At 38.3% G+C, this 12,892-nt stretch overlaps 1 protein-coding gene across 1 annotated transcript; it reads right to left on the bottom strand.

The window, feature by feature from the left end:
* Positions 1 to 432: 432 nt before the first annotated feature.
* On the bottom strand, positions 433 to 10,900 carry DHRS7 (dehydrogenase/reductase (SDR family) member 7). Its single transcript, XM_005874058.2, has 6 exons — positions 10,717 to 10,900; positions 8,482 to 8,588; positions 7,535 to 7,774; positions 4,926 to 5,048; positions 3,511 to 3,726; positions 433 to 668 (listed from the first exon to the last, which is right to left on the bottom strand). The coding sequence occupies exons 1-6, from the start codon at positions 10,850 to 10,852 to the stop codon at positions 621 to 623; spliced, it is 870 nt and encodes a 289-aa protein (XP_005874120.1). The 5' UTR covers positions 10,853 to 10,900; the 3' UTR covers positions 433 to 620.
* Between the last annotated feature and the right edge of the window lie 1,992 nt (positions 10,901 to 12,892).

The raw sequence follows: 12,892 nt of genomic DNA, 5'->3' as shown, positions 1-12,892 counted from the left end.
GGGTTCGATTCTGGTCAAGGGCACATGCCGGGTTGCAGGCTCGATCCCCAGAAGGGGGTGTGCAGGAGGCATCCGATCCATGATCCTCTCTCATCATTGATGTTTCTATCCCTCTCCCTTCCTCTCTGAAATCAATAAAAATATATTTTTTAAAAAGCACCCCGTATAGCAAATAGCATATAACAGGTGTTTAATAAATCATGGCTGCTAGGAGTCCTACTTCATGTCAATTTTTCTAAGAGAGTGTAAGCACCTTGGTGGCAGGACCATTTAGGTATTTCTGCACATATGCTCATTACCCAGCACTCAGCTTCATGAAATAATCCCTACATTTACATGAATGGATTTCTATAATTCTTTGATTAGCATTCCACTAACCTAGATTTTAAGCATAAATGCCAGAGTATGTTAAAATGCTCTCTTATCCAAGAATGTAGTACGTATTACCATCTTTATTGCAAGTGTCATAATAATCTTTTATTTGTTGTTTATTACATGTTGAAAGGGAAGTTGTATGTATTAAGAAGTAAAATCACAAGTTAGTCTTCTGTGCACAAGAAAATGGCTGTTTTCATGGTTTCCATTTCTCCCTCCAGTGGCTTGAAAATGCAAGTACTCTGTCAGTCATGTTTTGTCTTCCAGATTTTAAAATAAGAAGCATCTGCATCCTGAAACAAAGTGACAGCAACATGAGTCAGTGCCACCTTGAATTTACCCCCATTTTTGACAATTCCTTCTGTTTTAAGGAGCTCTATAGTTATGATTCACTGTTGAGAATCCTTATAAAACCTGAGCAAATGCTTAAATTAGAATAAAAATCATAGCTAAAATTCTAGATCTAGAAAATGGACTTAGCATCATTATCTCCTCTATCACTGGTAAGCATCTGCTCATGCCATTTTGTGAAATCTCTATTATTACTCCTCTAGAGTAGCATACCTACACTGACTTGTCTTAATAATTACAAAGAATCAGAATATTTAGAATAGAAATATTTGATAGATGACTCTAAAATGTTTTGTGAACTTTTAGTTATATTGCTTAAAATAGAAAACAAAGCAACTCATTCATCCCTAAGGATGTAACATTTCATTTGGGAAGATACGCATTTACCACTTCCAAGAACTTGCACCAAGACAAAAAATAAAACACAAAATTCAATGCAGCTATTGTTCTTGATTTCTTAAAATAATAAAAATTCATCAAAGTTACATAGTGTTCCTAGCCTCAAGGACAGAAACAAATTCAAGTACTACTGCCAACTACATTTAATTTGGAATAAAGCTATATTAGCATTCTCTTAACTTAGATACTTATAAACAAATCAAAATAAGGAGATGGATATATGTAATAGAAAATAATGTGGAGGAAAGAAGCAGGGAGGAGAGAATTGAAGAAAAAAAGTGAGAAAGAATTTTTTAGTTCCCATGGTTTTGTGTAAAGAATGAGGTATGATATCTCAGAAATGGTACTGGGAAACAAAATGATGTCCAGTTTATCCTTAAAAAGTAATAAAGCAATAAGACCATGTAATAAACAATATATTAAAGACAGTGGTAGGAAGAGAAAGGCCATTACTGTTAGCAAAGGTTAGATGTAATCGAATGCTAGATTTACTGAGTGATGTTTATATTTATAGTTAGATATTGTGTAAATAAAACAACATAACATCTGCTACAGTAGGACTGAAACTTTAGCCCCTGGTCCTTCTTTTCCCTCTGAAACAACTATTTCTATAACGTATTATCTCTCTGGACTCTTATTTAACTCTTTGATCTTCACTATCTATTAGCTCAGTATCCCTGTACCATCAAAATGAAAGCATTAACAGCTAATCCTTAGTAAGTATAACACTCCACGTGTGTTTTAAGAGTTTTCCACATACTAACTCATTCAATCTCAATGACAATCCTATAACTAGATGCTATTGTCATCAGTAATCTCGTTTTGTAGATGGGGATATTGATTAACAGAGAAGTAACTTGCCCGAGATCTTGGGACAGTAGGGTAGCCTGGCACCAGGATGCCGTCACCTCTAGTAAGATAGCCTTTCCCTCTGGATTCTTATCCATCAGTGGGCACAGTACCACTCTATCAGCTGTACTCCATAAAACTTAGATGTTATCTTTGATGAAGCTCTACCTTTAGACCCATCTTACACCACCAAGCCCCAACATTACCAAAATACTTATAAATGATGTGGCCCAAAGAAAACTGGTCCATAGTACAAGTTGGTAGAAAATGTGTAACTCCTCCCCCCACCCCCCTCACCTTTATGGTTTTTCAAAAGCTCCGGAGAGGTTAGTGTAGTATGGAAGTTTTATAACCTTTAAGTCTTTTTAAGCATTTTGTTTTAAGCATTTTTGCTTTTTTTCACTAATTCATTTTTACTATCCTGCAAAAAGTTGAAGTAAAATAAATGTATGGCAATTCATGGATTGCTTAAGTAGTGGTAGGTTATATAATGATACATATGGTATGATCCCATTTTAGAATTCTCTTTATATATCAATCCCTACTAAATTCTTTCTTTAAAAAAGTAGTATCACTGAAAGACATACTTCAACAATAAAACCATCCTTCCCTGACCAGTTTGGCTCAATGGATAGAGCGTCAGCCTGAGGACTGAAGGGTCCCAGGTTCGATTCTGGTCAAGGGCATGTACCTTGGTTGCGGGCACATCCCCAGTAGGGGGTGTGCAGGAGGCAGCTGATGGATGTTTCTCTCTCATGGATGTTTCTAACTCTCTATCCCTCTCCCTTCCTCTCTGTAAACAACCAATAAAATATATTTTAAGAAAACCAAAAAAACAAAACCATCCACAGAAATAACCTTTCTTTGTGTAATCATATCTATAATTTTTGGCGTAACTCCTTACATTTCCTGTGCTGTTTATATATTAAACTCTTTTGATGGTCACAATTTTCTCAGAAGCAGTTCATAATATTCCGCACTTTTCTAAAAGAATGACTGTTGAAAGAATGAGTGATCAGCATATTTTCTTAGACGTGGACATAGGCACAGCTCAGATGTGCAGAGTGCTTCTGGATCAAGTCAAAAGAACCAGCACTACCCAGCGAGAGTGCATCAGTTTTAACAGCACAGTAACTGGTAAGCGCTGGGCAAAGTTCACGTGGTCCTGGGGAGAAATAAGAGGGGAGGCCAGATATCAACCCATGGAGGGGACACCAGAGCTGAGACTTATAGGATGAGTAAGAGTCTGTGAGGAGAAAGCGCGTTTGGCACATACACTGGTCAAACAATGAGTGTAGAAGCAAAAATGGCAATCTCTGATTTGATTTTAACCTTGTAGAAAACTTTTTTCTCCAAGACCAGTAGTAATTTATAATAAACCAACAGATATGCATGGGGCATAGAATACGTCTAGTATCTTTTGTATTGATATCATGAGATTAGTGCAGAGTTAGTAAGAAAAGTTTTTAAGCACTAGAAAATTTCATACTTTCCTAAAGATTGATATGTATTAAGAAATTTATAAATTGTTCTTACCAGACCCTTCTTAAAGTTCTCAATCCTTTTCTTCCCTACTTTGTTTGTTACCCACAAGGCCCAGGTTGGCATATACTGCCACAAATACGCCATTGCCAAAAAAGGTTGATCCGAAATCCAAACTTCTTTCAAGTCATTGGCCATGCAGATTAACATCAGCCGCACGCACCGACTGGTTGCCATCTTGTAGGACTGGTCTGCATCACTATGCATAGCCTAAGAAATATTTTAAAAATTAAGTGAATGGTGAGTATTTATCCAAGGTATTTCACAGAACTTTTAAGCTAGAAAGGACCCAGAAGTCATCTAGTTGACTTTTTAATGTGACCTCATACCTCTTCAGACCCCAGTGGATACTAATAGGTGTCTATAATATACCCAAAAGCCTAACAGGAAACACACACTTACCAGATAAGATTGTACATGCTAACTAAAAGATGAAGTTTCTTGGCTTTTAATTACAATTGTATCATCTTAATGTACTTAATGATAATTACATATCAGTTTAGTAATAAAAATCTTTAAGCAAATTAACACATACATTTAACAAATGGAAGTCTATAAAACATAGAGTCCATGGGGGTAAAACAGAGCAAAAAGTTAAAAGTGCTTTCTTGGTAGTGAACAAATCTGGCACTGCTCATCTAGTTAACCAACTACCATTCTATCAATAAACAAACTGAGGCCCAGAAAGGTAGCAATTCATCCGTGCTCACACAGATCATTACAATAACCAGGTCTACATGCCAAGTCCCTTGATTCCTATAATTGGGTGATTATTCTATTTTACCTTAGAGCCTCCACAAAAAATGTGAAAATATAAATTATATCTGTTAACATTTACATAGAAGCATATACAGACTTATGTCTCAGTAGAAATAGATCTTAATGAAGAAGGAAAATGTCATGGTTTTTAGAGGGATTTTGGTATTATTGAGTGACACTGGATTCTTCGTGAGACGTGTGCTATTCATTTGATAAATCACTTTGTGATGTGTAATCTGAGCTGAGGAAAACACAGACTTGGGTGAGGCTAAAATAAAATTATCAAAAGTGTTTTTCTAAGCTCCTTCACTGGGATTCCTCTTTAAAAGCCCAGTCAGGTTAATATACTGAAATTCAGCCACACAGAACCACTCAGTGTTGCTATAATTTATGAATTTATAGAAACTGGGTTTTTTAAATCACATAATAGTGGGTCACTTACCAGTACTATCTCAGCAATTTCTTTAGCCTTTATTAAAACTGGCTGCTAAAACACTATCAGCTAACCTTAACAATTTTCCTAATGCTATGAGTTAAGGTGTATAAATAAGTCATAAGCAGTTCTAACATGAAAACCTGAGGCACAGTGATACAAAACCTACATATGACTATGAAACCATTCAAATTATACCCCAACGAGAAAAGTTTACCTGTGTGGTATCATTACGTAGGGAGTTCTTCACAATATTTGATTGCACTGGTCCTGGGTAAATGTTAGAAACTACTATACCTGGGTACGTGGCAAGTTCGGTTCGGAGGCCATTAAAAAAACCCTAATATAAAATAAAGCATATAAAATAAATACAGACATATCTCGTGAAATTACTTGTCTTTGACTATGAAGGACAATAAGCAGCACATTATAAAATATGTTCTGAAATGCCTGAATAAAGCACAGGAAATGTAATTGTGCAATCTTATTAGCCATTTTTAACCTTAAGACTGGAGGCAATCAAGAATAGCATTCTCAGCTCTTTCCGGGTATGAGTGGCTCACTGTTTGGAAGTGGTGGATCATGCCATCAGTGATTTTTAGGGTAGGCAAGCACTGGATAGGTGAAAAACTGCCCCCTGGAGATTCTGATACACCCTCCTGAGACCAGTCCCCATGTCCCCACTCCAAAAGGGGTGCATGTTTTCCACTGAAAATCACTCAGATTTGGTTTCTTTTTATCTCTCAAGGTGGTTTAAGGTGCCCATATTGGGGCAAGAGGGAGTGAGAGGGATTAGTACTTAACAAACTCTCAAGGAAAAATTCAACTTTTTCTATTTATTACTAGTTTAACAGACAATTAGTTTCAGCCAACATCCATCTTTTCTGGGTGGTAAAGACCCTCTAGACCAGCGGTTCTCAACCTGTGGGTCGCCACCCCTTTGGCGGTCGAACGACCCTTTCACAGGGGTCGCCTAAGACCATCCTGCATATCAGATATTTACATTACGATTCATAACAGTAGCAACATTACAGTTATGAAGTAGCAACGAAAGTAATTTTATGGTTGGGTCACAACATGAGGAACTGTATTTAAAGGGCCAGAAGGTTGAGAACCACTGCTCTAGACTTAAAGATACTGGCCATTTCTAACCCAAACAGGGAGTAAACATCTTTCCCTAATCTCTTTTCCTAATTTAGGAAATGGTCCAACACTAGAAGCTGAGTTCACTACTGAAAAGCCTAAACAGCTAACCCAGGGTACATTTATCTGTGATCCAACAACATTAAATAGTTTTACCAGCCCTTAATGCTGACCTCTAACAAATAGGGCCTGTGAGGATCCATGCTGTCAGAGACACACACAGTGCCTAACTCAGATGGACAGGGAAAAGGGCTAAGTGAACTCCCAAACCCTTAGCTTTCCGCCCCGCTTTAGCAAAGAGGAGAGAGGACAAACACCATGAGAGCCAACACATCAAACATCAGCACCTCTCCTTGTTTGAAATCACATCTAGTATAGCGTGTGAACGTTTCATTGATAAACAAGTTCACTCTACAGCTTGCTGGGCATCGGGGAAGGAAACGTGCTCTTCAAAGAGCCTTCTGGTTTCAGAGTTCAGCTACTGGTATAAGCAACTAGTCTCAATCTGCCACATGGTGTCAGAGCATCAAATCCAGTAACAAAACAGTGAGTCTTGGAGGGCAGGCCAAACACCTCATATTATCTGACTGAAAACATCCTGCATGTCTTATGAGATACTTGGTGCCAAACAGATGGTGTAGCTGCTTTCCCTCATCTACCAGCCCGAGACTTGCCCAACTGCTCTGCAGGAAGTGACTGATACCTTATAGTGCCAGATATGAGGAAATCATCAGTGTAGCATTCCATTTCATCACTCTCTTCAACTGTCTACTTTTCACAACAGAAAGGACGTCCTAAGGAACTAAAGCTTCAAATTTTCATGAAGCTAATGATCAGTCAGCTATTCATCTCATTATTCCAACAGTGAAACATTCTATGTAAACTGACCTTCAACAGCATTAATTATAAATCGTGTGTCTCCTTTAATCATTCTTCTCCTCTTGGCCTTATGATCTAATTTGTTCCATGTTGCAGTTTAATAACATTTCTTCATATCCACTCTTAGCCAACATTAAAAATTCATACGTTTCTAATATTCACATCTCATAAGTTAAGCAAACCAAACCAAGCTTTTCTCCTAGCCTCTGCCTTGACTAGATTTTCTTCTTCCAATGCACCCAAGGTAAATTGAGTCAAAGCTAAACCTAGCAAGGGATATGAAGATCAAGGCTAAACATCTAGTGGGTAGTTCCTATTTCTGACATGCTTATATATATATATGTTTAGACCAGGTAAGATAAACCCACCTAAAAGGGGAAAGGAAAAATAAGTCACAGAAATGGGGAGGAAAACTACATCCTGAAGTATGTAAAGAAGTGAGGAGTAGACCCCAAATTTGCCAAGAAGATATGGTAGAAATGAGGAGAAGGGGAAGGGTGACATATTGACTAGACTATAATTCTTGAGGGCAGGAACCATATCTCATCTTTATATTCCCAGGATCTGTTGGCAGTGTATGACACAATGTAGGTACTCAATACATGTTTGTTGAATTACAAAGAGGCATGTGAGGCTCAAGTCTTTTTTAGCATTTTCTGGGAATGTCTTCTATCAAAGGTCTCCTTGGGGTTCTCTCTGTCTCTCCACATCACTGCCCAGTTCCAATGACCTCTTACAGCGATGGCCATATCCCCCCATGTACATTCAGGTCAGTTCTATCAAAGTTTGTTTGAGCAGACTTACCCGAAGAGCATGTTTGCTTGCACAATATCCACTGGAAAGGGGCGCAGCCATGATACCCATAACACTATTCACAGTTACAATCTTTCCTTGCTTCCTCTCGATCATGTGAGGCAGAACACACTTTGTCAAGGACACGGTTCCTAAGTAGTTAAGCTCTATCAGCTCCTTGTAAACATCCATGCTGGCATCCACACACAGAGAACGCTGGGATCTTCCACCATTGTTGACCAGAATGTCGATCTAGACAATACAATTAGAAAAGAGGCACTTTGGTGATGACCTGTCGATGGATTGATGGAATCCCTAGGGGTGGTTACTTAGATTGATAACTTGAAGAATCACTGGAAAAGACTGGTGTATTTTCAGAGTCAGTAATAAAAATATAAAATAAAAATTAGAATTCATCCATGGAATTAAATTTCTATTTTAGGTGACTCTTTATGGAAAGTAGTGTCATAAAAATAAAAGGTGCCCTGACCAGTTTGGCTCAGTGGCTAGAGCGTTGGCCTGTGGACTGAAGAGTCCCAGGTTCGATTCCGGTCAAGGACATGTACCTTGGTTGCGGGCACATCCCCAGTAGGGGGTGTGCAGGAGGCAGCTGATGGATGTTTCTCTCTCATTGATGTTTCTAACTCTCTATCCCTCTCCCTTCCTCTCTGTAAAAAATCAATAAAATATATTTTTTAAAAATTAAAAATAAAAAATAAATAAAAGGCACTGAATTTTTAGCTTCTTTTGTTCTACAAGGAGGAGTTAATACTTGTTAAGGTATGAAAAGTACTAATTTCACAAAGCCAACAACTCAGAGATTAAAAAGCCCAACTCATGGGCCTTGATCTCACTGCATGGACCCATTTGCCTAAAGCCCTTTTAATGAAAGCACCACAAATGGGAATCTCTTTGCAGCTACTTCAAAGCAAAACATGTCAATTCAAAATGCTACTTACTTTACCAAACTCCTGCAGAACCGCTTTGGTCGCCACTTCATGTGAACTTATGTCAGCCAGGTCAAAGGGCAAAACAAGTATGTCTTTTCCTTTTAAATTGCCATTCTCTAAATAAAGACACTAAAAATTAGCGTGGAAGTCATGCAACAGTTCAATCAAGCTCTTTGCTACTTGCATTAACACCCATCCTACAACCAGACTTGGCAACAAACTCATTTCTGAGTGGTTCTGCGGAAGAGTTTCTCAGTGATCAAGAAGAGGACTGGTGGTAATGTGGCAACATCTTATCGGATAAAAGCTGGCTGGGTACACAGGAAATAGAAGAGCTCTCCTCAACTTGTATATAAACAGTCTAATGTTGGAACAGACTCTAGAAGAAGTCAAGACAGTACATGCTAAAAAAAAAAAAAATTGCGAGGGCCAGGTCCATGTGGCTCAGCAGTTGAGTGTTGACCTATGAACCAGGAGGTGATGGTTCAATTCCAGGTCAGGGCACATGCCTGGGTTTGGGCCTCGATCCCCAGGAGAGGGTGTGCAGGAGGCAGCCAATCAGTGATTCTCTCTCATCACTGATGTTTCTATCTCTCCCTCTCCCTTCCTTTCTGAAATCAATAAAATTTTAGAAAAATTTTGGGAGCAATTTCTTTAAAGTACAGAGGCACTTTTGTTTTATGAAAAGTTCACAAAGTTAGTTGCTCTTTTACACACATTGAAAAACAAAGTTTATGCTCAAGATCAGGAAGAAGCTCAGAGCCCTCTGGTGACATGACACATAAAAGCTTCCTTCCAGAGGCTAAGGATCCCAGGAGGCACACAAGGAAAAATACATAATCCTGGAATTCCCAACCAGGAAACATGTTGGACTGTACAGCCCTTTCTATTTCTGTTCATTAAAAAAAAATTATTTTTCTTGTGAACTCTAACCTTGGAATACAATAAGTAGTGCCAGTAAGAAAAAACAAGCAAGTAGAGAGATATGTAAAAGCTTTATGGGCAAAGGAGTAAATTGTAAAACATTAACTATTTTAAAAGAAAGAGAAAAGTTTGCACCAGTTGTCTGACAGATAAAAGGAAAACAATCAGCTTCATTCCAACTAAGAAATGCTGATACGATTCATTTTTGCCAGTACAGGAATTGCAGGTCTCGACAGTGGAAGAGCAACTACCATAAGAAACGGCCCAGCCCTGGCAGGTGTTTCCCAGTGGGTAGAGCACTGGCTGCACACCAAAGGGTCACAGGTTCAATTCCTGGTCAAGGGCACATACCTGGGTTGCAGGTTCACTTCCCAGCTCCAGACAGGGTGCATGTGAGAGGCAACCAATCAATGTGTGCCTCTCACATCAATGTTCCTCCCCCACCTCCCTCGCTTTCACTTTCAAAATCAATAGAAAAAATAAACTCAGGTGAGGATTAACAAACAAAACAAACAACAAAAGCAAAGAAAGAAATGGCCCAGGGCAGAAACACCAGAGGCCTTTGAACTCAGTGTCCTGAAACCTAGTAGATTTTGCAACTGACTCATTTCTGGGTGGTTAGTTCCATCAGCAAAGTGAAAGAAAGGTTTCTAAAGAATGATAGGTAGATGACCAAAAAAATGGTCTGCTGGAAAATTCAAAATTATCTGGGTTTAGATACTAAGTGTCCACGAGAAATTATAACTTTATTACTTAAGGCTGCTTTCAATGTGAACATAACTACGTTAAAACACAAACAAAAATAAATATTGTTGCAATATATAGCAATATGAAAAATATTGTCTCAAGTTGCATTTTTTAAACTTCATCCTTTATAACAAAAATTTTATATCATCCTATATGACTTCAATATCTGACATTTTAGCAGAATGTGTCAGGATCCTTTCTAATTAAATTTCTGTGCTTAACATGTGTGTCATACATAAGAACCAAACTATTCCTTCTTTAAGTCAAAAATATAAGACATTTATGTGATTTCTAAAAATCCATCAACATTTGAGAGAATTGGTGGTCACTCCCTAATGCCAAGAGGCAATGCAAAAAAAAGTAGAAAGGCAGCAGAAAAAGGGCAGAAAAAGGGAAGAAAAAGACAAGGGCAGCTAATTAAGAGATGCCAAAGGGAAGAGGATTTGGGTCAAAACACTTGGAGCATTTGGAACCAGAGTATACTGCCCAGGAAAATCCCAGTCTTACTGCTGAAATTCCCCGAACTGTATTTGAGTTTGGATTCTGATTTATTGCTGTTTCAGATTTACTTACCAAGGCATCTTCTCTTCACCCTTTCCAGCTCATGCTCTCTCCTGGCAGACAGCACCAGAGAAACTCCTAGTTTCGACAGCTGGTAAGCCAGCTCCTCACCAATACCACTGGATGCGCCAGTCACCCACACCACCATGTCCGTCAGCTCCCATTCTATTGAGAAAGGAGTAAGGAGTGAGGGGAGAAAATAAGCTATGGATTACACCCATATCCAGAGGTTATCCCCCCAAAAAAGTATTTTAAATAATACCCCTAATTATGAATATATAATGTGTGGAACTTAAAATTTTAAATATTGTTTATGGCCTTGATATTATGGTGATAGTCTCACAGATGTATACTTCTCCCCACACTCAAGTTGTTTGTAAAACTATGTGCATTTTTTAAAAAATATGTTTTTATTGATTTCAGGGAGGGGGAGAGATAGAAGCATCAATGATGAGAGAGAATCATGGATCGACTGCCTCCTGCACGCCCGCTACAGGGATGGAGCCTGCAACCTGGGCTTGTGCCGTGACTGGGAATTGAACCATGACCTCCTGGTTCATGGATCGAGGCTCAACCACTGAGCCACACCAACTGGGCTATGTGAACTTTTATATGATTATCATACCTCAATAAAGTGATTTTTAATTTTTTTTATTAAATATCCTAAGAAAACAACTCCTACGCAATTAAAAAAAAGCATGAATATAAATCATATTGGTAACAGTTATCAATTCTTTTATTTTGTGTATTCAGACTCTTGGGTGAGTTTTCCAAACTTTACTTCAAGGTAAACCTTATAACTCCATGGTCTGACTTCAAGGCTCTACTCATCTATGTATTTGATGGAGAAAAAGTAAGGCTAAGTAAATAGAAAGTCTGCCTAGACTCACTTTCTCACTTTCCTTCTCCATAAAACGAGGGATTCAGATTAAGATGATTACTAAAGGTCCTATCCAGTTGTCAATTCTATTATTCTAATTTCTTGCAATGGAGGTATTGATAATGAATCTGAATATGCTAAGTCCTACTCTATGGTATGGTATGGCGAAACCACCCTGGACTTTGAAAGTCATATGTTCCCCCTCTGTCAATCATATCTGATGCCTATCAAGTAAAGGTTATTTTGTAAAAATATTCCCCCAAATGCCTGCGCTTTCATCTTAGGAGAAGCCAGTGGTTCACCCACTATGAAATGCATGACAGCGAGATGAAATGCTATACTCTGCTTGCCCAATCATGTTCTCATTAAATAAAAATGTTACAATAATAAAGCAATGATGAGTGATTTATCCTTTTGTCCAATGAAAAAAAACTTGTTTACAATGAAGGAGATGAGAGCCTTGTCTCTCTGAAAGTGTCGAGTCACTGTGATGCAACATTCCCGTGTGCCTTACTCATCAAAATGTGTTATTTATTTAAAAAATAGTTAAGCCAGGAATCACTTAACATGTGCATTTCTGGTTTTCTATTAGAAACATTAAAAATCAGGAAACTAGTTTACTATTTTCATCAAGCAATTCTACAACCTGTTAGGTTGACAGTCTGAGCTCCAGAAACTGCCAGGGTTCTAATCCCAGCTCCACCACACACAACAGTGAAATGCTCCTGTGTGAGAACTCGGAACCTTCATTTTCTACAACTGGAAAATGGGATTAATAATAAGAACTCCTCCACTGAACTGTTGAGAGGAATGAGTTAAAACCTGTAGTGTTCTCAGAGCAGTGTGTGACTCATACCCAGTGCTTAATCAAATGTCCATTGTAATCATTGCTAAAAGTCTTTAAAAAAAATAGGTGTTTTAAAACCAAAACATAAGATATTCACTCAGTAACTTGTGTGTCCCAATTTCTCCAGCCAGGGGCCATGGGATTACTAACTGTAACCGCTTACCATTTTGTTCATTACTTCCTATGTGTTTGCATTACCTTATTAAAATCCTCAGAAGAACCTTATGAAGTAAGAATTATCTCAATTTTATAAAAAAGGAAACTGAGGTTTACAGAAATTAATTTACCGCATTGGACTACAAACTCCCTTAAGGCTGAGACCCTATCTGCCTTGTTCCTTGCTAGGTCCTCAGTGCCTAGCACACTGTAATATAAATAACCGTAGAGCAAACACCCAAGAGCCCTAGCAGAGCTGGGAGATGAGCCCAGGTACATCTAGCTCCGAAGTCCACACTCTGACC

The sequence above is a fragment of the Myotis brandtii genome, unplaced genomic scaffold, assembly GCF_000412655.1.
Source record: "Myotis brandtii unplaced genomic scaffold, ASM41265v1 scaffold423, whole genome shotgun sequence".
Lineage (NCBI taxonomy): Eukaryota > Metazoa > Chordata > Mammalia > Chiroptera > Vespertilionidae > Myotis > Myotis brandtii.
Note: the sequence above shows the minus strand (reverse complement) of the source record. Positions and strands in the feature narration are given on the sequence as shown.

Excerpts from the sequence above, each read along its gene's own strand:
- DHRS7 (XM_005874058.2), bottom strand. The coding sequence starts at position 10,852 with ATGGTGGTGTGGGTGACTGGCGCATCCAGTGGTATTGGTGAGGAGCTG. Across the intron at positions 8,589-10,716 it reads GGTGAAGAGAAGATGCCTTG|AGAATGGCAATTTAAAAGGA; the intron begins GTAAGTAAATCT and ends GTCTTTATTTAG. Across the intron at positions 7,775-8,481 it reads TTCTGCAGGAGTTTGGTAAA|ATCGACATTCTGGTCAACAA; the intron begins GTAAGTAGCATT and ends TGTATTGTCTAG.